General features: G+C 36.3%; 1 protein-coding gene across 3 annotated transcripts in view; it reads left to right on the forward strand.

Moving 5' to 3' along the window:
* The window catches only part of LOC121428583 (kinesin-like protein KIF14), a 73550-nt gene that overhangs the window by 25376 nt on the left and 21098 nt on the right, over window positions 1-27076 (forward strand). For 2 of the 3 annotated variants that reach the window (XM_041625308.1, XM_041625309.1), the window contains exons 19-24: window positions 875-1018; window positions 2470-2567; window positions 3272-3549; window positions 5232-5440; window positions 8487-8642; window positions 9882-10019. In XM_041625308.1, the coding sequence (XP_041481242.1) occupies window positions 875-1018; window positions 2470-2567; window positions 3272-3549; window positions 5232-5440; window positions 8487-8642; window positions 9882-10019 (1023 nt within the window). Of the gene's footprint in view, window positions 1-874; window positions 1019-2469; window positions 2568-3271; window positions 3550-5231; window positions 5441-8486; window positions 8643-9881; window positions 10020-25671; window positions 25809-27076 lie in introns of those variants that run through there. The other variant, XM_041625310.1, reaches the window with a different exon arrangement.

Consider the following 27076-nt stretch of genomic DNA (forward strand, 5'->3'; position numbering starts at 1 on the left):
TAGAATTGGTACTTGCTAAAGAAAAATATTTCTACGTATCCCACTCAACGCCATCCAATATTCCCTAAATAACAGCTGAACATGATCCATACATTACAAACATTTGTTTACAACCACAGAACTTCTGATAATTTCAGAACTTGGTTTCTAATTATTTTCTTTGTAAATGAAAATATTTGGGTGTTTTAATACATACATAGGCCTACAGCTAAACATTATCCAACATTACAAACATTTGTTTACGACCACAGAACTTCTGATAATTTCAGAACCTGGTTTCTAATAATTTTTTTTAAATGAAAATATTTGGGTGTTTTAATACATAATTGGAATTGCTTCTTTTATCAACAGGCCTTCCTTCTTTGTTCCAATCCTTTAATTTGTGAATACACCAAAACATCTTTAAAAATGAATGAATCTGTTGGTTACATTATTATATACATTATTACATTGTTTAGCTGCAATGTTATAAGAAATTTAGTCTATAAGCCTCTACACACACAGTACTCTCTTCATTTAGAGTGGTAAAGAAATATAGCAGATGTTTAGAGAATTGCAAAATTGATTTAGTAATGAAAATAAACAAATTTACCTGGCAAATTTACGTGAAAGTGTCTTTCAAACACTTTAAAACTTTGAAAGCAGATTTCCAAATATGGTTTCAAATGATACACTTAGTCTCTCTTGAACATTGTTATGTTGTTGATGATTTGGGAAGCATTTCATGAAACAAAAATTCAGTGATTTCCACTGACTTGTTATAAGTTACTGAATTCCTTGCATCTGCTTGGCTCAGAGAAATCTTGTCAGTAAAAAAATCTCTATTTGCTTTATGAAACACTCCCATGGATTTCATTTTGCACTTGATCTGCAGACGTTCAGCAGGCATGACGAGGAGACATTGAACCAGAGGTCAGAGGTCACCATAAGGGTCAATGACACAAAGAAGGGGCTAATGACCTTCTGGTCACTGGAAACATTTGAAGAAAAGCTCCTTCAGATGAGAGAGGCATTTCAGGTTTGTAATATTCACTATTAATGTATATACCGTAAGGGCACTAGTATTCAACCTGGCATAATTCAAAGATTTTGACATAATCCCCAAAATACTTAGAAGTATGGAATCTATCTTTATTTCATACCTTTGTTATTTCCAGGGTAATCTGTTGTCGGTAAGGGCACAAGTATTCAACCTGGCATAATTTCAAAGATTTTGACATAATCCCCAAAATACTTAGAAGTATGGAATCTATCTTAATTTCATACCTGTGTTATTTCCAGGGTAATCTGTTGTCGGTATTTTCTTTTTCAATTTGTCGACTGTATGCGCGGAGGATCGAATTATGCGGCGATGGCCTTTTGCACTGAATTGCACTAGTATTCAACCTAGTGGGGATAGATAGCAAATCTCAAAAGGGTTTAGATTGCTAAATTAGATCTAGATCTATGTAAGTCTCTGGCTTCGATTTATTCCCTGTTTGGTCTCATCTCAAATGGTCTAGTCCATATTCGGATGAGACAAGGGCAGATTGAGAAACAGGGCCATCATTCATCCCTAGGTTGAATACTAGTGCCGACGGATTGAATACTAGTGCCAAAAACCGTCGCCGTATAATTTGATAGCCCGCGCACACAGTCGACTGGTTGAAGAAAAAAATAACGGAAAAAGAATAACCAGCATTTGCTCTTTGAAATAAGTCGGGTCTGAAATTTAGGTAAATTCTATATTTCTTTATATTTGAGGAATCTCCCAAAACGGGCTGAATACTAGTGCCCTTACGGTATATATATTTTTTTTTGGGGGGGGGGTTATAAAGCTTGTCACATTATTTGCTCTCTCTTACCTTGAAATACAAACTGGCAGATATGATTTCTTTGTAAGCAGACAAAGTGGTTGTAATAATAATAATATAGGTATATTTACCCAGGGTAGCCACTTCAGTTTCGAAAACTGTTCTGCCAGCGGGCCCTGCTATTATTATTCCCCCGGCTATAGCTGAGCTGTCTAGGCGCTCAAGCATTCAAGGAATTTCTTCCTACCGGGTACCCATTCACCTCACCTGGGTTGAGTGCAGCACAATGTGGATGAGTTTCTTGCTGAAGGAAATTATGCCATGGCTGGGATTTGAACCCACAACCTTCTGTTTCAAAGTCAGAAGACTAATCCACTGGGCCACAATGCTTGTAGTAGAATTAGGATTACACCATATGGACTGATTTGAAAAAGAACATAGAAATTGGGTGTAGACCAATCAGCAATTTTCCGTGGCCCCATTTCATAAAACGTTGATATGATAGCAACTCTCAATGAAATGTCAACTTTCATTGGAAGAGCCAATCAAGAGAGCAGAATATTCAGTGTTGTAATGGTAGCTAACATTCCAGCAAGAGTTGCTATCATACCAGTGTTTTATGAAACAGGGTCCTGAGAAGCATGATGTTGACGTTTCTCCTTTCTCCACCTTCTAGGGTAACTGTACGGCTCGAGAGGTTGACGCCATATTCACAAGTCAAAATGGAAGCTGGGAAAAGGATTTCAAACTGGATTCACCGATCGCACACAGGCAGTAAGTTTGTCAAACATTTCCTTTCTTCACTCTCCCAGGGGCCTGTAACATAGCACTTAGCAATTGATTGTATTTCTGACTTCTACGATTGATAGCATTGGTTATTGTGTATGATCAAGCATAAGTCTCTGCCCTGAGATCAATCGCTAAGCTTTATGTTGCATGCCCCTAGACAAGATGTTTTTTAATGGACTAATTTGATCATACAATATTCTTCCAATTATAAATGATATCAATCTTTTGGATTCAGTTCAAGATGTTTAACTAAATTCTGTGTTACTTAGAGAAATCTTAGTGTGGATATTGTACTGAATTTGACTCTAGTTGAGATGTTTTAACTGATTTTTGATTTTGATTTCAAGAAATTTGGTGGACAGATATTTTGTATGTTAGTAGTAATTACAGAATATACTATTATGCAAAAATAACCTAAAACGACTCCCAGATTATTAAGCCATGTCCCTCTTTCTTCTCATGATATTTTAAAAATATATCTGTTATGCAAGAAACTTTTGCCACATTGTTTATGATTTATTTTTATATGTGTGTATATATAATTTTTTTGAGTGGGGATCTTGTGCATATTTTGAGATCAGATTGTGATGCCTTGTGATTCTCTATATTACACAAGTCATGTTCACGTGTGAGTATTAACTTTGCTTATGAGTAATTTTCATATCAAGAGTTATGTTATTGCTTTCCAGATTCACGTGCTTGTCACGAAGCGATCCCTCAACCACAACTCCCATGAGATCATCGTCCACCAGCAGCGCTCCGCATCAGCAGCCTTCCTCGGTTGCCCATGGAAACGTCCTGGATGCCATTGCAACATCCTGCCTTCGTCACCTAGCAATGGGAGTGATGAGGCAAGGTGGGAGGGAGGAGGATGGGGAACACACCCTTGCTGACAGGACCATCGGATGCATGCACCGGTTGTTGGTTGCCATGGAAACACTGAGAGGTTCCGGCACGAGAGGGGGAGGTGAGATATGAGTTCAGACAATGCTTATTTGTTGAATATCTTTAAAATCGTGAATATGAAATGGTGAAACAGTGTTCATGATTGCGGCAGAGGTCTCAGTTGTAAAACAATCAATTTACATTATTATTTCAAGGGCTCGCTTGTCCATGCATCACACACACTTTTACTCAGGTCAGATGAACGGGCTTCTCTGCGACTCAATTTTAGAATAAAACGTAGTAGAATTTGATGCTGATATTGAGACTTGGAATATCTTACTGTGTAATGTTCGAAATCATTGTACGAATACCTATGTTCAAATCTGTGACTATACATGTACTATCATCCTTAGAATAAAAGCAAATATGATATGTAGTCATAATAACGTCATAGCAGACATATGATTGGCTACGGTTTTAAACTAATTTGGCCTTTACTCCAAACTAAAGGCTTGCAATCTTTCAAAATGGTGATATTAGTATTCTTTCAAGTAATTTTAGCCTCAAGTAAAATGATATGTTCCATTCACATTTTCAGAAAATGAGCAAAATGCGATTTGTTCCAAAATTGGATAGCGAACAGTCGTGAGGTGTGCGATGGCCTTTCTGAATTTCTTCCTTGGAAGCTATAGTGTCTATGCGGTTGCTTAGTTTCAGATTGGGGTAATGATATAATACCTAGTAGTTATTTGTTCTAGATTTCAAGATTCCAAATATTTACTGTCTGTAAAAACAGAAATTCTTTCTCCGCTGGCACTAAATCAACATAATTCAATTGCAGACGAAAAACAAAACAAAGTTAAACATATCAGATACTCATTTATATAAACATAATATATGCATAAAAGATACACATGAAATATCAATATACAATTAATTCAAAAGGTCAAGTCCACTTCAGAAAAAAAAATGTTGATTTGAATCAATAGAGAAAAATCAGACAAGCACAATGCTGAAAATTTCATCAAAAATTGGATGTAAAATAAGAAAGTTATGACATTTCAAAGTTTCGCTTATTTTCAACAAAATAGTTATATGAACAAGCCAGTTACATCCAAATGAGAGAGTCGATGATGTCACTCACTCACTATTTCTCTTGTTTTTTATTGTTTGAATTATACAATATTTCAATTTTTATGAATTTGACAATTAGGACCTCCTTGCCTGAAGCACAAAATGTTAAAATAATGGAATTCCACATGTTTAGGGAGGAATTAAACTTAATTTTACATGACAATGATGAGAAAATCAAAATATTTCATATTTTATATTATAAAATACAAAAGAAATAGTGAGTGTGTGATGTCATCAACTCATTTGGATGTAACTGGCTCGTTCATGTAACTATTTTGTTGAAAATAAGCGAAACTTTAAAATGCCATTTCTTATTTTGCATCCGATTTTGATGAAATTTTCAGCGTTGTGCTTGTTGAATTTTTGTCTTTTTAATCAAATCAAGTTTTTGTTGGGGTGGACTTGTCCTTTTAAATTATCAGCAGTCTTTATACAGAGGCATAGAACAACAGATTCAATGAACAGAATCTGCTGCTCCAAGCCCCAACAGTGTCGCAGTTGGTCAGAGAATACCGAAAAGTATGAATACATTATTGTGGGGTAAAAATGCTCAGTATGTTTATTTAGTAGTTGCACTTTATAAATGGACTATTGTTGTTATTATTTTTGTTTGTTTTGTTTTCATTTTAGGTGATCCCATTGAATCATCCATCCTAGAGTCGACAATATCCATTGACCTTTTCACCTCTCTCTCACAACTATGGGCCACCATGGTACATAGGCAAGACGAGCTTCATGGTCAACGCCGCACTCATCAGGCCAAAGCCAGCCAGGGTTTGGTTGAGCAGATGGAAGAATGCAGCCAGAAATTGGCCAAGACAATCTATCATGTGTTACAGGTGAACATAATAACAATGATAAATTGTATCTGAATAATGAAAAACGGTTAATAATAAATAATAATACACAGTTCTTGTATAGCGCATATCACAATTATGAATAATGTCTCTATGCGCTTCCAAAGGACTTGGATATTATTACCCCAGCTGTAGCTTGGCAGCCATAATTACTAAGATTACAGCGCACACGCATTTAGAGGAATAAATTCCTGCCAGGTACCCATTCACCTCACCTGGGTTGAGTGCAGCCCAATGTGGAAAAATTTCTTGCCGAAGGAAATTACGCCATGCCTGGGATTCGAACCCACGACCCTCCGTTTCAAAGTCCGGAGACTAATCCACTGGGCCACTTTGTCAACATCCTTTTTGTTGAATATCCATTTGGTCTCATCCTATTCTGTCTTCAACCAGCGGCCCGTTGCTTAAAAGTTACCATTATGGTAACTTTGCCTTACAATGATAACTTGCATGGAATCATTGATTCTGATTGGCTGTTGATCATCGTTGCCATGGTAGTTAACACTGGATTGCAAAGGTACGCAAGAGGCCCAAGATTATCTACTTATATTTGATCTAACTTGCCATGATCCATTTACAGACTTTTCAACCATTCTAAATTTTGAGAAAAATATTAATTTTTAACAATATTTAGCTCATTTTGATATGATTTTCCTATCTTAATAAGTTTACTGCAAAATTATATAAGGAATATTGTTTCTTCCCATTTTTTGAAAACTCCTTCATACTTTCCAGCTACATGGGTTAGGAAGTCTGTATTTACAATTTTGTCTAGTTTCATTAGGGTTCCCAGCCCATCAGGGAAATTAGGGAAAATTATTTTTTCTTTTTTCCAGTCAGGGAAAAATCTGGGAATTTGATTTTAAAAAATACCTAAAATCGGGGGAAATGCCTCAAATGAGTGAAAAATCAGGAAATTTTGATCAGCCCAAAACTCGAAAGCACTGTAGTCAGTCAGACTTTGTTATATTTTGTTTCATATCAAAACAACATCCATGGAATGACTGGTTATGGTGGTTATGGGGTATGGTGGATGGCTGTATTGGGAGAAGGGAGACCATTACATGCCTGTGTAATAGTACTAATTAGTTTTACATTATTGTTTTTATGTAACTGAAAATACATGTAATTCACTGCAACAACTTAGAAAACATGAAACTGGGAATGGGATTAAATAATCATCAGCGAATTTTTAAACTTCATCAGGGAAAAATTTGGGAATTTTGTTTTCTTGAAATGCTGGGAACCCTGTTTCAAGTAGGCCTTACCCATTTTGTCAAATATCCACTTGAACTCTAACACTTCTCGGTCAACAAATTTCATTTGACAAAGTTATACAAAAAGTAAACAAAGTATTAATTAGACCATCTGGACATCAAACAAATTAACAATCAGACTAAATGTGAGACAAATTAGATATAAGCCAAAATGGTTAAAGCCTTTAAAACTAAAATATAGAAAAAATGATTAGGCGGCTAAATGGTAATCAGACCAAATTTTTAGTAGAAGTACTGGGCATAGAATACTTTAATTTCACCATGTACGACAAGCCCAAATAAGTAACCAAAGTGGGTGTTGACTGATCGGCAATTCGCTGTACAAATTGTGTATCCTTTTTTTTTCCTTATAAGCATAAGACTGCAAATTAAATGGCATGTATACTCTTTATTGTTGTTTGTGGCCCATAGCACAGGGGAGGTTAATTACCACATCATCTTGAGTAGATCATGACAAGGGTTTAATGAGCTTGAGCTTATTAAATCACCTCTGTTTTTTTAACTCAATTACAAGTGGCTGAAAATTTAATAAAGGTACTCATTATGCACATGGGAGATAGAGGGGAGAGAGACGTAGTGACTTTAAAGGAGAATGAAACCTTTGAAACAAGATAGCTTGTATGAAAACAGAAAAATTAAAGAAACAGATCAACAAAAGTTTGAAAAAAATCAGGCATATAATGAGAAAGTTATGAGCATTTGAATATTGGGATCACTAATGCTATGGAGATCCTCAAATTGGCAATACGACAAAGATGTGTGATGTCACTTGTGAACAGCTCTCCCTATACTTTAGTATATATTTCACATAAATTGACTCTTTTATCACATCTATCAGTAGATCATGTGTTCTTTCTGTAGGAGGGCATATATACAGATTTTTAAAGAATACATTATGGATAAAGAGTTCGTATCACCAAAAGAAAAAGCAGAAAGAGACATTTTGAGGGTATTTTTTAGTCCATCAAAGGGAAAGTTGTTCACATGTGACATCACACACCCCTGTCGCATTGCCAATAGGAGGATCTCCATAGCATTAGTGATTGCAATATTCAAATGCTCATAACTTTCTATTATTTGTCCGATTTTTCTCAAACTTTCTTTGTTCAAGTATTCTTTGAGTTTTCTGTTTTGACACAAGCCAACTTGTTCCAAGTGTTTCATTTCCTTTAAAGATAGATTTCAGTTCATGTCCTGAGAATAACTTTTTTTTAATTGTTTTTTTTTTTGAGGGAAAGCATTTGTGATATTATTTCAGTCATAAGCATCATGAGATCCATTGAATTTGAACAGGAAAAGTTAAGATATTCATGCATCTATGAATTCTGGCTAGAATCAGAATTTACATCGGATTTGTACATGAAATCACATTTTTAATCAATTTGGAAGTGACATTTGCTTTACACAATGTAGCATAACTTTGGATCTGTGTACGCAGACCTTGCAAGTTTGTCTCCATAATTGTGCAATATAAAAATGATAAAAGAAGGTTTACGTTTATGAGAAGTTCCTCTATGACTAATTTCATAGGTCCTAAATGCTTTCAAATTTTGTGCTGTTGCGTACTCTGTGCATTTACTTTAATACGTGTTGTACAAGGAAAAGATTACCCTTGAAATTTACAGAATAGCTCAAAAATTAGCCACAAATAACCTCAAAGCCTCAAAACAGTAAATATTCCTTTTAAACCCTTAAAAAAGTCCTTGATTCTGTGTATATTCATAGATCCTACATTTTGTATTTTCTTTCAGAATGTCACAAAAGTTGGGAACAGAGATAACCATAGAGGTATGAGTGAGATGCAGAAAGACCTTATATTCACTGCACGTATATTGGGAGAGCTTTGCTTCATCACAGATACTCCATGCTGGTCTATTGGTCAAGGAGAACATGAGCAAGATGAACAAGTAAATAATTCTCTCTCTCTCCATTTTCATCACTCCCTCTCTGAAGGCCACCGCACACCTTACGACTGTTCGCGATCCGATTTTGGAACAAATCGCATTTGGCTCATTTTCTGAAAATGTGAATGGAACATATCATTTAATTTGAGGCTAAAATTAATTGAAAGAAATATTAATATAACCATTTTGAAAGATTGCAAGCCTTTATTTCAGAGTAAAGGCCAAATTAGTTTCAAAGCGTAGCCAATCGTCAGACTGTTATGACATCTTTACGATTTACGTCTCGATATTAAATTCGCTTTTATTCTAAGAAGGATGATAGCATAGTCATAGATTTGAACATCGGTATTTGTGCTATGATTTAGAACATTACACAGTAAGATATTCCAAGTTTCAATATGATCATCAAATTCTACTACATTTTATTCTGAAATCGGGTCGCAGACCAATCGTAAGGTGTGCGGTCGCCTTTACATGTACTTGCTATTTGCCTCTTTCTCTCTCTCTCTCTTTCCATCTCTGTATGTCCGACTCACTGCCCTAACTATCTTTCTGTCTCTCGTTTTCACCCTTCTTCATTTGCTCACTCATTCTTTCCTTTTCTCCCTCACTATGGCCTGAATCCATGGTTTATGCAGATTTCCTGTCTAAATTACGCTTCATTTAGCGCGTATTGGGCGGAAGTATAAAAAATTCCAATGTTGATGTGCGCTTTTGTCACAGTGCGCCTAATTGACACCTGTTGCCATGGTTATCCACGCTATTTTATTCATGAGTCCACTCTTCAAACAGTGGATTCATGAATAAAATAGTGTATCTAACCATGGTAACAGGCGTCAATTTGGCGCACTGTGACATAAGCGCGCATCAACATTGGAATTTTTTATACACACGCCCGATTCGCGCTAAATTAAGCGTAATTTATACAGGAAATCTGCATAAACCATGGACTCAACCGTGTGTTTTCAAAACCACCTTTGTGAATTCGGGCCAATGTATTTCATGAATTTTATTTGTTAGGGTATTGAATACCTCACACTCGTTCCTTTCAAAATAGCTGAAACTATTTTATTTTTCAAAGATACCTTACTTGTTCATTTTAATTTAATCACTCACTGATGCGTAATGTTTGTATTATCCTGTATTGCTTATAATAGTGTGAGTAGGATATTCAGCAAACTTCTATTTCCGTTGCTTGTGATTAATTTATGTAATTATTAATTTATTTAATTATTATTTCAGATTGACTTCAAACTGAAGCAAGGTTTCTTGGACGGTGCTGATGTATTTGTCGATAAGACGATTCAGGAAAGCCTCACTGCCATTGGTCAGTTTGAAATGCAGCTTCGTTCTGCCCTCCATGATCACAATCTTAAAGGGGTATGTCAACTTACTTTTTTATTTCAACAATGTGATATATCAACCAAAATCAATAGTGTTATATGTTTGTAATTTTCTTGTCATGATTACTCTCAAAATTTGTAGTTTTGTTGATCGATATCGATAACTGGATGTGATCTTATAGAGCACTCAAAATCAGTAACTCTTACTGCATGTTTGCTAAAATATTTTATCAGGCTTTAGAGTTTTGATGATCGTCACAAATTATTGTATCAATAACATGGGGGGATAAAAATTCAATTTTCTACTTTTCAAGTTCCATTTGAAAATGCAGTATAAACATTGAAATTTTCAAACTCAAGACAAAGATATTGAATCAGTTGGGCAGGGAGAGAGCATAAAACGTGTGTGTTGAGAGAGAATAGGGAAGAAGGAAGGAAGGAAGGAAGGGAGGAAGGGAGGGAGGGAGAAAGAAAGAAAGAACTGGGATAGAAGGAATAAGAGGATAGACAGAAAGGGAGACAGAAAAGGATGGAGGGAAAAGAGATAAGGAGACAGAAGCCCCATATTAACAGACATTTTACTGACTGCCTTTTTTGGACAAAGTTATGGTACAAAAAAATTACCTCTTGCTATTAAAGGAAACCAAAACCTAAGAAGAGAATCAATCCCATTGGAAAGAGTAAAATGAGAGGAACAATTTAAAAAAAGTTTCATCAAAATCAGTTATGAAATAAGCAAGTTATGGACGTTTAAAAGATCTTGTAGTTTCTATAAGAATCCTCTAATTGGCAAACGTGCTTCAAAATGGCTGATTTTGTGGACAACTCTCAATTTGTTTTGTATACAAATTTTCAGATTTGCCCCTTTATTTTACATATTTCACATTATCTCCTCCTGACCTTGACATATGTGGTGTGAATTATATTTTCCCAGGACATATGTTGTGCTCAGAAGGAGGCAAGATGCAATTTGAAAGATTGAGGAAAATGAGGAATATCTGAAAAAATTGTGCACAAAACAAATGGAGATTTGTCCACAAAATCAGCCATTTTAAGCACGTTTGCCAAACTCAGGATCCCCATAGAAAGTACAAGAGTTTTCAAACTCTCATAACTTGCTATTTCATAACCGATTTTGATGAAACTTTTTTTAATTGTTCCTCTCATTTTTACTCTTTCCAATAAGATTGCTTCTCTTCTTTGGTTTCCTATTAAGATGTCCCTACTGAGGTAATGGGATGAATAAGTTGAGAAAGATTTTGCCAAGTATGGTCCTACTGTGAGGATGGAAGCAAGGTAGAATCACAACGCCAACCCGTCTTAGCGAAGACAGACATTTTGTTAAGACGCTATTGGTGTACAGTCTGTCCAAGGTGCTTGAAATTGCACAATGACTTATCAAAGGCGCACGCATGCCTTTATTCTGCATGATCATATGAATGGAGTTATCAAATTGTTTGCTACATGTAAATATGCTGCTGGTTTGTGAGGGATATGTTGTAGTGTTTTAACAGTAATAATAATAATAATGATAGGCATTTATATAGCGCCATCTATCTAGAAATATTCTATTCCGAGGCGCGTTGTTATTATTATTACCCCGGCTTTAGCTCGAGCTGCCTTTCAGCGCTCATGCATTCAAGGAATTAATCCTGCCGGGTACCCATTCACCTCACCTGGGTCGAGTGCAGCACAACGTGGGTAAATTTCTTGCTGAAGGAAATTACGCCATGGCTGGGATTCGAACCCATGGCCCTCTGTTTCAAAGTCAGAAGAGTTATCCACTGGGCCACAACGCTCCATAACTCATAACAGTAATTTGAATTATCAATTTTCATTTTATTAATATACAAATTTTCATATTTAATACTATTATTAATATTAATATTGGGTCAAAGCAGAACTTCTGTATCTACGTTCGCTTGTCTCTCTACCTTTTCTCTTTTCCCTAAACACCTCCTTACCCATCTTTTCTTTGTTTTCTCTCTGTTTTTCTCCCTTTTTGGTAATACTCGTCTCTTTTTCTCCTTTTTTTTTGTACTCGTCATTTTTTCTCCTCTTTCTATTTCATCTATCCTCTGCTCTTTTTCTATCCTTTATCCTCATTTCTCTCTCTCTCATTTTTTTGCAATGCTGGGCTCCGCCTCTGCACCACAACTTCTAAACTTTTTGCTCTTTATACACACACACACACCCTCACACACACATATGTATATATCACTCCATAGTGCCTTGACCTTTCTAATGGGTGTAAATGTCACACTATTCACACAAAGTATCAACACAAGTGGTATATCTACTTGGTCTTTGCCAGGGAAATCACTTATGGGTCAACTTTGACAAGGGCTCACCTCCACAATGGCTGTTTAAAGATCCCCACTTAATCTAATAAGGGAAGATGTAATCCAATAATCACCAAATAGATTGCTCTTACGACTAATCATTTCTGCAGAATTTGAAAATGCATTTTCATATATTTTGACAGTGTTTGTTTATCTTTTGCGAGGGTCCTGAGGGATGGATGTTTTTATAGGAAATTCATCAATTTTACATGAAAAGAATATAGATCTTTCTGATGGAAGCATCATTTTAGCTCAAACAACAACAACATCACCAATATCTCAAGAGTTATATACATGTACATTTCATATACAGTGCACAGGAAGGTCTTTTCCAAGATGTTTTTTTCTCAATTCACATAGGAAATAATATTCCTTTTATACTTTTCATTTCTATGCTACTAGGACACAGTTTTTTTTATTGGATTTGGATATGTATACAACATATGACATTTATGTGCATTACTTTGTAGTATTTTTTTCATTCAACAAAACGGCTTGTGTAATTTGGGGAATGAAATTATCATGAAAAGTCAACTAATATCTTGTATGTAGCACTTTATAATGCATGTACCTTGGAACAATGCAACCAATTGCTTTCCAGTTGTATTACCCTGGTTGGTCATCATATCCACATAATAAATGCCCTTTTTTCATTCCCTGGGGAGCATAGAAATCCATAAATAAACTTCAAACAGGGGTGTGAGTGTTCAGATTTTGTTTGTTTCTGATTTTCAGCTTAATTTCAGCTTCTTTTTGGTTTTCCTCTGTACAAAAGTATGGGAGTTCTTTGTATTTTAGACTTTTTCAATACTCTTCAGCTTTTTTCAGATCTTTTTATTTGTGACCACTCGCACCCCTGTTCAAAGAATCATGTTATAGTCTGCACTTCCAGACTGCTACTGCGAGTCTGAGTCCTGCGTATTGCACACAAGTCTTCTACACACAATGACCGCTGGAATGATGAGACTATCATTCAGCTTTCATTCAAAGATCAGAGTGAATGTATGATACGCCAACCTGTCATTGTCCTCATGATCAAGATAAATTGATTTGTCATTCAAGGATACATGTTGGCCTATAGCTATAACAGGGGGGGGGGGACTTTCAAGAAACAAATAGTCAGTGACTTTCACTGACAACTGTTATAAGCTACTGAAATCCTTGCATCTGATTGGCTGAGAGCAGATTAGCCAGTGAAAATCACTGACAAATCTATCTCTGTGAAATGCTGCCCTGCAGGACTTCCATTTGGTCTACTAGCAGTTGGTCTAATTCTCTTCAGGAGAGTCTTACAGTGACGCTCTCGGTTAACTTGGCACTTAATCGCGGGTGCACGATTAGCAAACGCGGGTAGTCATGAGATAAACGCGAGAAATATGTTGTGTGCGAGGTGCACATGGCCAATGAAGTAATACCACATGGACTGTAAACCCTATTTGGTCTACTGTCAGTTTAATTGAATAATAATAATAATTATCATACTACTACTACTACTACTACTACTACTACTACTGCTACTAATACTAATAATAATATTAATAAATAATTATGATAATAACAATAATAGTAATAATAATAATAATATAGGTATATTTACCCAGGGAAGCCAAGTAGCTTCATTTCTGAAAACTGTTCTCCCAGCGGGCCCTGCTATTATCATTACCAAAGCATTCAAGGAATTTCTTCCTGCCGGGTACCCATTCACCTCACCTGGGTCGAGTGCAGCACAATGTGGATAAATTTCTTGCTGAAGGAAATTACGACATGGCTGGGATTCGAACCCGCGAGCCTCTGTTTCAAAGTCAGAAGACTAATCCACTGGCCACAAGGCTAATTGCCATTTGGTTTCAATTTTATGTAGTGCAATGGCCACTTGGTCTGTTTTCCAATTCGTCTTATTTTCACAGTGTTAGAACCAGTGGACATAAGATGAGATGGGTATAGCCTGACCAAAAATAAGACATTGTGATAAATGGTCAAGGGGCAATCAAAGCAAATGATTAATTGATGAACTGGTTTTAGATGACAAAAGATTAGACTATATGGGGTGAGACCAATGAAAGGTAGACGAAGTGAGTGTAGATGATTTAATTTAATTTAGACCAAGTCAGTGTCATTTTACCTCTTTTCCTATCATATGCTACTGTACAGCTGTTTTATTCTATAAATGAAATATGCACAAGGTGTTTTGGTTTATTTGTGCAAGATATCAGTTACTGAAATTTTATGTGTAGCCTAGAGGGATAATTAACATTTTATGCTCTTTTTCTTGTGTTTTTTTTTTCTTCCTTTCTTTTGTTTGTTTTAACTGTCCTTTTTTTCATTAATTTTATCTCTTTGTTATTACCAAAACTTTTTGGTGAATCTTCTCTTCTAACTTCTAAGGTCTACTTTTCTTTTTCTTCTCATTCTTTTTCTTCTTTATTATCCTTCTCTTTGTTCTTTTTTAAATTTATGAATCTCTTTTTCCATTTATTTGTTCGATCATGTAAGCTTTATCTGAACCCGTGGGCCAAGATGAAAATGTTATACTGAAACCAATATCTATTGATCAGCATGCAATGTATTGGAAAAAAAACATGATTTGGATTTGTTTATTCTCCAATAATCCCAATACTCTAAAATTCTACAGCATTAGCTATAATAATAATAATAATAATAAAGGGTATTTATATTGCGCACATATCCACCTTGTTAGGTGCTCAAGGCACTCCTATATTACCTGGCTAAGCTAGGCGTTCATAGCGCACACAGCTTTTTAAGGAATTACTTCCTACTGGTACCCATTTACCTCACCTGGGTTGAGTGCAGCACAATGTGGATCAGTTTCTTGCTGAAGGAAATTACGCCATGGCTGGGATTCGAACCCACGGCCCTCTGTTTCAAAGTCCGAAGACTAATCCACTGGGCCACAACGCTCCAGCTTTAAGACTGTTGCAAGCAGATATTTAATATTTCTCACAAGGGGGGCATTTCATGAAAGGACTAGTCGGACGTTTTATGCGACAAGTCTCATTTTATCCGACAGTTACCATAGGAACAGTGCCTTTCAGCCAATCGAAATCATGGAAAGATGTCAGATCTGACAACATGTCGGATGAAAATATTGATGAAACGCTCCCCAGTTATACCTCTCCAGCTATACAGCAATTGTATTGTTTTTCCCTCTTCAGGAGAGTGTTTCATGAAATACATGTAAATAGTAAGTGGTTTTCGCCAACAAAGTTGCTCTGAGCCAATCAGGCTCAAGGATTTCTGTAGCTTGCAACAACCGTCAGAGAAAATCACTTATTAATTTCATGTATTACTTCAATCCCTCCTCTGCCTGAAGTGACATGATGCTTGAGCATGGAATCTACAGCTCAAGGTGAAATCAAAATACAAACTCATGTATTGGAATAAAATGCAATTTTGTTAATTTGCGAACATTTGTATCGATCTAAAAAAGAGCTCTCTCCAATCTGGGCATTCCCACCCCCGTCATTAGTCCTCACAATATCCCCCATTTATGATCTCGGGATGCACATCTGTAATACCTGTCAAACCGATAATTTGTTTGCGCAAAAACCTTTGAATATTTCAGATAGTTCATCTGCTAGATCTAATTTAGCCGGGGAATTGGCGTGATTGGGGAGGCGAGTCCAAATTTTGCTGGCTTGGGGTATTTAAATTCTCATTTTTTGTGTGTTGTCTCGGACAATTTTCTCCTGTCCATCATCACGTAGAGCCAAGGTCTACTGGTATCTTCTTTTGCAAGTCAATCAAAGAGTGCACTGCCTCTTACAGAGCCATGCAGACTTGAAATGATAAGCTGAGAACGTTTTAATAACCACAATGCAACTTGATTCTGTAAGATAAGGAAAGTGCTTGAAGTATTTCTACATTGGACTATAGACGATCAAACTTATCAGGAAGTTCACATTCAGGGTGGCTTTGAACACTGGTAATTACACCATGTTGTTTATCTTCACACACAAATACCTTGCTTTTCTTCAGTTTGCATTATCACATAAAAGTACATGTACAGTATGAACACAACTTAATTTTAATACAAACTTTTGATTATTCCCATTTTTATCATTCTAAACTTTGCAGATCTAATTACATGTCAGTCTATGATTTTTATTGATAATAATACCCTTTAATAAGTATTTGCTGGTAACTACAACATGTTGTTTGTCTTCACACAAATACCTTGCTTTTCTTCAGTTTGAATTATCACATAAAAGTACATGTACATGAACACGACTTAATTTACAAGTGATTATGCCCATTTTTGTAAACTTTGCAAATCTAATTACATGTCAGTCTATGATTTTTATTGACAATGATAACCTTTGATGGACATGCCAGCTAGTATACACATATTTTAAGTTTGGAAATATTCAGTCAAAGAGTATTCCACTCGAGTCTGAATGTAATTGAACAATGGAAAAGAAAATGAATTCTGCTTGTTTTGTTTTATTTAAACATAGAATTTTTTATCTTTCCATTTTGATTGTTTTCGGCTGTCTGAAAGGGGCTTCACAAACCGATGTTATTCACCCCAAAACCTTACCAGGCAGGAGGGACCCCCAGTCCCCTGTACTATTACCACCCAATTAATGGGCCGTGGAAAATGGGTTCCATTCTGGATAGAAATGGGAGACGTAACACTCAGATATGTTTTTCCCATTGCTTCCGACCTTGCACTTGTCATAGCTGTTCTCTGTCTTGCTAGGGGTATCCTGAACTTCTGTTCATTAAATGCTGAATAATTTGAGTTTGTATGCTTAATTTGTGATATTTACCCCCAACCACCCCCCCCCCCAAAAAAAAAGGGGTGTGATAGCTTAGAGTGAAATTACAGTTTGTAAAATATGTTCTTTTTTCTATTCAATCAAATTTAATTCTGTATTCATTCTACCATCAAAACTGTATTTAAAAACAAAATCTGGAGAAATATGCATTTTAAAATAGACATTTTAATAAAACATTTTTTTTTAAATTCATCAAAATTGGATAACAAATAACAAAGTTATTGAATTTTAAAGGTTTGGCAATATTTTGTGAAAACAGTCGTCATGAATTTTTCATTAGGTGGGTTGATGATGTCACATCCCCACTTGTTCTTTTGTATTTTATTGTATGAAATCAGGTTTATTCAAATTTTTCCTCCAAGAACTAGAAAAATTGGATTGACAACTAATTTAGTGCATTAGATATTTATTGCTGCAACTTATTTCATTATAAGGGAGACATATTATTCACGCAAGTATGAAAAAAGGGGAAAAATAAGATTTTATGTTATAACATAAGAAAACGGAATGTGGAGATGTGACATCATCAGCACACCTAATGAATATTCATGACGACTGTTTTCACAAAATATTGCTAAACTTTAAACTTCAATTACCTGTTACCCGATTTTGATGAAATTTTCGGCATTTTACTCAGTGAAGTCTACTCTAATGTATTAAGATATAAATATTTTCAGCCTGGACCATCCCTTTAAATGGGAATGAACAGGTGCTGAGACCACTGTGTTTGATGTGTTCAAAGATATAGGCCCGAATTCACAAAGGAGGTTTTGAAAACCCACGGTTGGGTCCATGGTTTATGCAGATTTCTTGTATAAATTATGCTTAATTTACCGCATATCGGGCTTTTTTCACAGTGCGCCAAATTGACGCCTGTTACCATTGTTAGATATGCTATTTTATTCATGAGTCCACTGTTTGAAGAGTGGACTCATGAATAAAAATAGTGGACTCACAAATAAAATAGCGTTGATAACCACGGTTACAGGCGTCAATTTGGCGCACTGTGACAAAAGCGCGCATCAGGATTGGACATTTTTCATACACGCGCCCGATACGCGGAAAATTAAGCGTAATTCATACAGGAAATCTGCATAAACCATGGACTCAACCGTGGGTTTTCAAAACCACCTTTGTGAATTTGCGTCAATGTGTAGAATCTTTGGATTGGCTATTAAAACCGTTTATTGCAAATCATTTTTTTTAATAGGGAAATGGGGGCAAACTCATATAAACAAGGAGAAAATTCTTTAGTTGTTAGTTTATCACATCGGGCATAGTCAGGTCCAGATTTGAGAAAAGTAGACTGCCTTAGGCAAATCGTGTTAATGCTGAATTGAGAAGTGTTTTAACATAATTTGAGGGCGCTGAGTCCAAATTTGCTGTTTGCCAACCTTGATTTTGATGTTAAAATCCTCAAATTGGCAAAAACAAAATGGCCGCCATTCTACACCCATTTTTACTCTATTCTGACCCCAAAACTTGTAACAAAAATGTTTGTCAACGGTTTTTGGTACTATATGATCTCAAAAATAACATACTAAAAATCCACCAAAATCCGTATCCAGGAAAGTGGTTAATTTTTAAGATGGCATCTAAGATGGCCGCCATTAACTGAAAATTAAAATAACCGGCACTTTATCTACCCTAGACACCTTTTTCGGTGCATACATGTATTCAATGGTGGAGGGCGAAAAAGGAAAGAGTGAACATAAGCACTCCAGGGTACCTGAAAATCCAAGATTGCGTAAAAATGGCTGCCATGGCCTAAAAATTCATAATTCATCTTTTACGTATTTTATTGTCTTTTATTTTGGTTGTACTCATTGGTGATTTCAAGGGTCAAGAAGTAAACCGGGACAAGTTACAAGGACAGTCAACAGTCCACTATGTCCAAAAATCCAAGATGGCTTTTAAAAAATGGAGTCTAAAATAGCTGTTGTTATCTAAAAACCCCCAAACCCGACATAGTTTGTTTAATACCTGCCTTGGGCATATGATAGTGGTGTCTAACCCATGGTTTAATGGGTCAAGAAATACGTTAGGACAAGTAAAAAAGACAGTCTATGGTCCTCCATGTCCAAAAATCCATAATGGCTTCCAAAAATGGAGTCTATATAGGCCGTTCTCACCGAAAAACTGACATAGTTTGTTTAGTATCAGCCCGGGGTATATGATTTTGGTGTTTAACCCATGGTTTAAAGGGTCAAGTAATAAATAAGGACAAGTGACAAGGACAGTCAGAGGTCCAGCATGTCCAAGAATCCAAAAAGGCTTCCAAAATTGGAGTCTAAAATGGCTATTGTTAACTAAAAACTGTCATAGTTTGTTTAATATCCGCCTGGGTATATGACTATGTTGTGTAACCCTTTGTTTAAATGGTCAAGTAATACATTGGGATAAGTTACAAGGGCAATCAATGGTCCTGTATGTCTAAAAATCCAAGATGGCTTCCAATTAAGGAGTCTAAAATGGATACTGATACTCAAAAATTGACATAATCTATTTAAAATCCACAAGGGAAATATGATATTGGTGTCTACACTATAGATTTTAGGGTTGAATAATACTTTTGGATTAGTTACAATGGTATGAAGCAGTCAGTTTTGCCTATTATTTAAAGTTGGCTTTCAAAGTGAGTCTTAAATTACTTCCATCAGCTAAACATAGTCATAATTAGGTGAACAAATTTTTCACTACATGTATTGTGGTTTGAAGGCTGAAATAATAATTGGAACAAATAAAAAGATGGTCAGTTTCCTTTTCGTCGTAGAAGTCCAAAGCGACTTCTAAAATTGCGTGAAAATGACCGCTGTCCCCTAATCATTAAACCATAGGATAGTCCTGAGCACAAAAATGACGTGTCTTGAAATACTTATCAGTGAATTATGGAAATTTTTGGGTGAAAGTCTACCTCATTTTTTAAAGTTTGTTTTTGGATGTTTTTTTATTGTTGCACCACTACCTAATTATGCCACTAATTCTTGTAAAACATATTTTCATGAGTCTTAGAAACAGAGGCACCAAAATAGTGGCACTAGATGAGATATGAAGTATTGTCATTTTTGTAACAATGGTAGCCAATTTGAATGTAATTTTTGGAGCGTTCTTCAATTTTTTGATAAAATGGACAACAGTGGTTCCCTGTAATCTGTCTTCACCTACATGTATATCATATGACCCTCATGAGAAAGGCACAAAAATGTTCTTACATTGTAGGTAGATAGTATATGAACTTTGCAGCCAGATTTTTAAGAAATAGCCTATTTTTTAAGCCATCATTATTTTTTTTTTGGGGGGGGGCAAAACTGCACCACTGATAAATCTTGAAATTTTTCCAATGTAATTTTTCCCTTTGGAATCATGATTTTTTACATGTTTTATTTTCTGATCGGTAGACCCCAAAGTTATTTCTACCAGGAGGATATTATATGAATTTCGACCATTTCAAAGTTACAAATGAACGTCCATTATTCACGCCATTTTGGAGGGTAATCTTGAATTCTCTGACATACTCACTATCTTGTAAACATGTCCTGATTCATTATTTGCCTTGAAAGCTTTTTGATGATTTTGATTTACTTTATTTTTGGAGTTGATAGTACAACGACTGCCGTTGTGGACGCTATGTTGGATTTCCCGGTAACATTGACAACGTTTTGTAACTATAACCTGTGTCAATAGACTTTGTTTAATCCTAACATGCCTAAGTTTCATGAAATAAGACATCTAAACCCTAAAGTTATAAAATTTCAAAAACTTAACCTCGGTTAAGATTTGATGTTGACTTCGCCGCCGCCGTCGGAAAAGCGACGTCCATGTCTTGATTCTGCTATGCAGGCGAGGAAAAAATGGCGGACATTATCGACTGACTCACCTAGATATCCAATGTGAATATGCCAGCATTGCACCCAAATTATCAAATATTTCGCCATATTATTTATCAAATCAGCAGTTGTGAATCATGGCAGCCATCTTGGAATTAAAGATGGCTGACGAATCAATCGGACACATTATGTTTGCAACCCTGGGTATCAAAAATAACGCATAGATCCCAATTTTTTAAATACTATCACCCATAAAAATCGTTTAATATGGGAAACTGCATTAAAAATGCCGCCATTTTGTTTTTTGCCGATTTGAGGATGAAAACGTCGGAATCAAGTTTGGCAAACAGCATTTTTGGGTTCAGCACCCCTGAATTACCTTAAAACAATTGATAAATCAGCATTAACACAAAATGCCTAAAGCACTTTTTCTGAGCACGTTTTTTTAAATCTGGACCTGACTAGCAAGCTAAATCACTGGCAAAGAATCCATTTCTTTCCCACTAAATCCATGTTGGCTTGAATTGCCCCAAGGGAGAAAGATACATGAATGAATACAACTATCTCAAACTTGCAATGATCTGATTTAATAAATGGCTGCACACTGAATTGGATACGCTCTCCCGCTCCACTAGTGACGGAGAGCTCGCAAATGAGGTGGAAAATGTGGCAAGTCATCTCAAACTTGAGGCTCGAGGGCCCCGTCTCGTACTCACATTTCATTTTCTTTTTCTAAAAATGTATTCTATTTTCGGTAATTTCTAAATTAAGTTTCTATTTTTATTGCATTTTTTCAGCACAACTCATGATTTTAGGCCAAGTTTGTTAAAGGCATCCATATGATTGTGAATGCATCTGAATGAAAAAGGTGTAAGCTCTTTGGCCCCTGGTTTCATAATGATAGTTATAGTAATAAAAGCAACATGAAACCAGCTTTACTCATTGCTATCCAGTAATGTGGTATCGGATAGAGGAATCATGATTTCTAAGGATAGATTTCACTAAACAAAATTTGGGGATTTTTATGTTTCCAAGTAAAAAGTACCCCATTTCTTGTCAGTGTCATACATCAATATGACATAGAAACTATTCCTATTTTGAATATTACTGTTGAGTGATTTTTTTTTCTTTTACCCAAACTGGCCTTAAAGTTGAGTATGCAAGGCCACTTCTCTACAGGGTAAGGTTTTATATTAGAGAACAGATGGGAAAGTTAAATGGATGCAAGTACATATCAAAGCAATAAGACATCCATGTCTTGGATATCCTCAAATTAATTGAAGCCCACAATCAAGTAATTAACAAATCAACACTTTTGTTAAAATCTTCTGTCTGTAAACATTTAGCCTGTAACGCTTCTGAAAGTTAAGAAAAATATTTGTTTGTGAATTGAACCAACTTAAATCTTCCAAAATTTACCTTAAAATTATTGTTAAATCCAAATACGAGTGAATACTTTTTAAGGCTGGGCCCTTCGACAGATAACAAAGTTGTTTTTACACTATATTGAAGATTAATAGGTCAATTACATGGCCCATGTGATCTTGCTTTAATTAGTCTTTGTCTTTGATGATCCAAGATGATCAAATTTATTAAGATCCCCAAGCAATTTAGCTCTCTTGCAACAACGCTTCCAGGCCTCATTAATCATGATAGCTTGCTTAATTGAGAGCAGTTACCCGAGAAGCTGGTACGCATGCTCCCTTCTAAAGTCTGGTTCCAAAGCAAGATATGAGAGTGAGGGGAGGTGGTGGGGGGGGGCTGGGGAATGAAGATATGTGCTAGTCATACATAGTAAGATGCAATATTGTATACACAGTTATAGAGATAGAAGGAGATACGATGTAAAGATTGTTTTTATTAGAATATCCTTTAAAGGGGAATGAAACCTTTGGAATAAATAGGCATGGGTAGAAACAGAAAAAATCAAAGAATAAGAATAAAGAAAGTTTAAGAAAAATCGGACAAATAATGAGAAAGTTATGAGCATTTGAATATTGCAATCACTAATGCTATGGAGATCCTCCCATTGGCAATGCAACAAGGATGTGTGATGTCACTGATGAACAACTTTCCCTTTGGTGGACTATAAAATGCCCTCAAAATGTCTCTTTGCTTTTTCTTATGATGATACAAACTCTTTATCCATGATGTATTCTTAAAAAATATATATTACATGCCCTCATGTAGAAAGAACACATGATCTATGGATAGATCTGATAAAAGAGGCAATTCAAGTGAAATATATACTAAAGTAATGGGGAGAGTTGTTCACAAGTGACATCACACATCTTTGTCGCATTGCCAATTTGCTATCTCCATAGCAATAGTGATCGCAATATTCAAATGCTCATAACTTTCTCATTATTTGTCTGATTTTTCTCAAACTTTTGTTAATCTGTTTCTTTGATTTTTCTGTTTTCACACAAGCTATCTTGTTCCAATCGTTCCATTCTCCTTTAAAGAAGCGATCATGGGTGCCCAGTGAACAGTCAGTAAAGTGCCACACCTCATCTCATCACCCACATCTGGTGTAAATTGTTGGAGAATGCTTTGCGGATATTGTTGGCTGTGGATTAAAGGCATCATCCTCATCTTTTACAAATAGGTTTACTTCTTTCTTGTGACCTTCATAATGCCGACCTTGACTATGACCTGTACATCCAATCCTCAAGGTCAAAGAGGAAGGAGAACCTTTAACCCCTTACGACCCAGCTGTGACAACCCGTGTCTGGTTGGTCTTTCCAACAGCAATAGCGTTCGAACCTGCCTGTTCTGAAAAATACCTGTAAATGATAAGAAATTGTTCAGGCTTCAAATGGAAGTGCTAATTTATTTTTTTTTGCATTCACATCTGCCTAAATATGCTGAATACTCAAGTTATACCAACAAAATGTACTCCAAGCAGGCTGATGGTCTGTAATAAGTGATTAGGTAGCTTTTGACAGTCTGGAGTTGGTTTCACCAGTGAGACTGAAGCAGAACCAAGCGTGCTCCTGTCAATGTAAAGCCAGCAACAAGAATCTCAAATTTAAATTTTAAAAAATTATTACCTTATATCTCAGGATTTTGAAATCTACATTCTGAATAAATACTGCAAAAAAAAGGAACATAGCAACCCTGGACAAATGATAATCAGTGCAAAGTTCTTGTAATTTCGACAATGCCTGGTATTTTAAGATCTGGATAGAATTCCTGATCATGAAAATACAAGGTAATTTTTTTATGACTAGGCAGGTATGGAAGCATCTTTTGTTTGAGGAAAGAAATGGTGTCCTGATTCAGGACACCGCTTCAGGAGTCCTGGAGATACCCATCAGCATCGGAACAGGTGTTCTAGTAGCCGCTAGACCACCTGCTGACGTGTTGAAGATCAAGAACCACACTTAACAATGTCATACGTCACCTAATATTCCACTTGCATTGGTATTGACCAAGCTCCCCTTTGTCATCCTGGACCATAGGGGAATCCCCAGACACACACAACAAAAGATTGTTCATGAGTTTTGAGATGTCTGCTGACTTGTTGATGGTCAAGAACTGCTTCATGTCTCACACAGCATTTTATTGCCAAATGACCATGACCAAGCTACTATCAATGTCCTTTTACAGTATAGAAGTTGAAATAATGACAATTGCACCTTGAGTTCTCTGCAGAGCGGATATTTCTTGCATTATCATTAATCTTATTTCTCCCAAAAGCATAATCTGGTAATCTTCCATAATTAATATCTTCCATAAAAATTGTCAAGGTCTTATCTTGGCATAGGACCTGGTGTTATTATTTGCAAGCTACATGTAGACTTTGATTGGCTTTGAGAGATTTGTCACAGATTTACAATACTGTTTAATCAATGACAAGGTTTGTGAAAGCAGGTACTGGCCTACTTCATACTTTACCTCTCATTAGAAGTTAATGATTTTTGTCAGACAAGTAGATATTTAATGAATGCTAAACCTTGTCATGGAAATTTTGGACTTGATCATTCTGACTTAGCTTAAAAACTCCCCTTTTAATTGCCTGTATATGAATGTGGAGTTATAAAGCAGTACAAGGGGAGATAAGCCACTGCCAAAAGTCCAGCGATTAGCGGTCGATATTGCGGTGGGGCTCCAACCTCGTGCACTTGCGAAAAACTGGACCGTTGGGGCGTCGTCTTCGGATGGTAAAAGCAGAAGAACTTCTCTCGGCCCACATTCTCAAATGGGAGCTGACACCTGATCTATCAGTGTGGTAGCAGGGTGCAGACCCAGCGAGCTGCTGATAAAAGATTGGACCTCCAACCATTCACACCCCTCGTAGTAGGTGGATGAGAGGATGGCCTGTTCCCCCCCCCCCATTCACACACACACAAAAAAAGCACATGAGATCTGTTGCAGAAAGAGTCCTATTTAAAATAAATGCAACTTAAAGTCAAAGTCGAATCCTAAACCGTGCGCTCCTGAATTATTACAAATCAAGTGACATGTGATGTTTACCTTCGCCAGGTCTTAATTTTGATATTTTTGGGGCAAGACCACTTTCAATAAAGGGCACTTTTTTGTATTACAGCACCAATGGAATAATTCAAAAGCGGCATAAAAAATATCAAAGGCCAATGAGAGGGACGTTGAGGCCATGCAATATTTGATGTTAAGTTTGGATCTAATTTCATTGAAAGATTAGGGAAGTTTTGCATTTCAAATACTAAATGTATTACTTTTGTATATGATTCGCTCAGGTCTGAATGGGATGTATTTGGGGGTATTTTACGGACTGTTTACCTCACACACCATGTCTTCACCTGCCTGTCCCATCCACAAGAATTTCCAAGAGTCTCGGGTGAAATGATATGTGTCTGGGACACAAAGATCGATCCACGTCTAAGACCACGTCCTTGCTAGCCGGTGAAACTTCAGACTGACCAAAGTATATCATCAGCCGGTTTCATTCCTGTGACTGTAAAGCACTAAGTAATTGATCCCAAGCACTGATATTCAGGGGGGGGGGGGCGGAGAGAGAATCGGAAAATAGAGAGGGAGTGGTGAAACCTAGGGGGAGAGAGAGAGGAGAGGGAGAGGTTTAGAAAGGCAATGTTTTTGTAATTATTGAAGAAAGTATTAAAGGTGCATTTAAGAAAACGGATAATGGAGTAAAAATAGTCTGATAATCACACAAAGGAAAAAAAAAAGTATTGTATTAAAAGACAAAAATACAGAAGCTGCTCTTACAATTGTTCTTCCGAACAAACGAGGCATGACACTAATTTGATTAGTGAATACCGGCTTGTGGGTCTGGTTAAGTTCAAGGTAAGGTCATGTCGCTAGGGATATGGACTTTGTGAGTATACAAGTTGATGCACCCTATCAGATAACCAATGGTAGAACTTCAGGCTAGTGGTTGATTGTCAGAAAAAAAGGGGGGCAAGGGAAGAGTCTGTGGCTCTTGTCAGGTACATACAAAAATGACACTAAATTGGTCCTATCCAAAGTTGTATTATGATATCATAGTTTGATGTTTTTTCAATAAGTCCTTGATCATATCATTTTGTTTCCAAAATTATGACAAGTTGTAGAAGAAAGTTGGGAATAGAAGTACCAGCAGTAGCAGTAGTACAGATAGTAGTACCTAGAACAAGAAGAAGTAAGAAGTACATATTTGTAGTGGGTATTGTTGGTGTGTATGTCTTCAATTGCCCGAAGAATTTGCATATTCTTGTGAGAAAAAATAATAAATGGGAGAATGGGAAGATCAGTGGAGGATACACAACACCACACCTGTATATCGATTGCCAATAGAGGGCCAAACATCTAAATGAATTGTGCTACAGCAACATACAGGGTCGTAACAGATGGATTCATGGTTCAAGAAGGCCTAAGGCAGGTGGTCTCTACTACTAATGGTCATGACATATCTCTTCATCAAAGAAAGCTTTGCACTTGCTCCATAGATCAGGAAATATTCTATATCTTGGTGTCTGGTCATCTATTTTGAGATTTAGGAGAGAGCACAGGACCCGATGGTGTCTAGCCACTTGACCTTTATGTAATATATTTCCTTCTTGATCTCCCTCTTTTTTATCTCCATTTATCTTACTTCTCCCTCCTTTTTATCTCCCTTTATCTCTCTTCTAGTTCTATGTCTCT

This window comes from Lytechinus variegatus, chromosome 15, assembly GCF_018143015.1.
Source record: "Lytechinus variegatus isolate NC3 chromosome 15, Lvar_3.0, whole genome shotgun sequence".
NCBI classification, from domain to species: Eukaryota; Metazoa; Echinodermata; class Echinoidea; order Temnopleuroida; family Toxopneustidae; genus Lytechinus; species Lytechinus variegatus.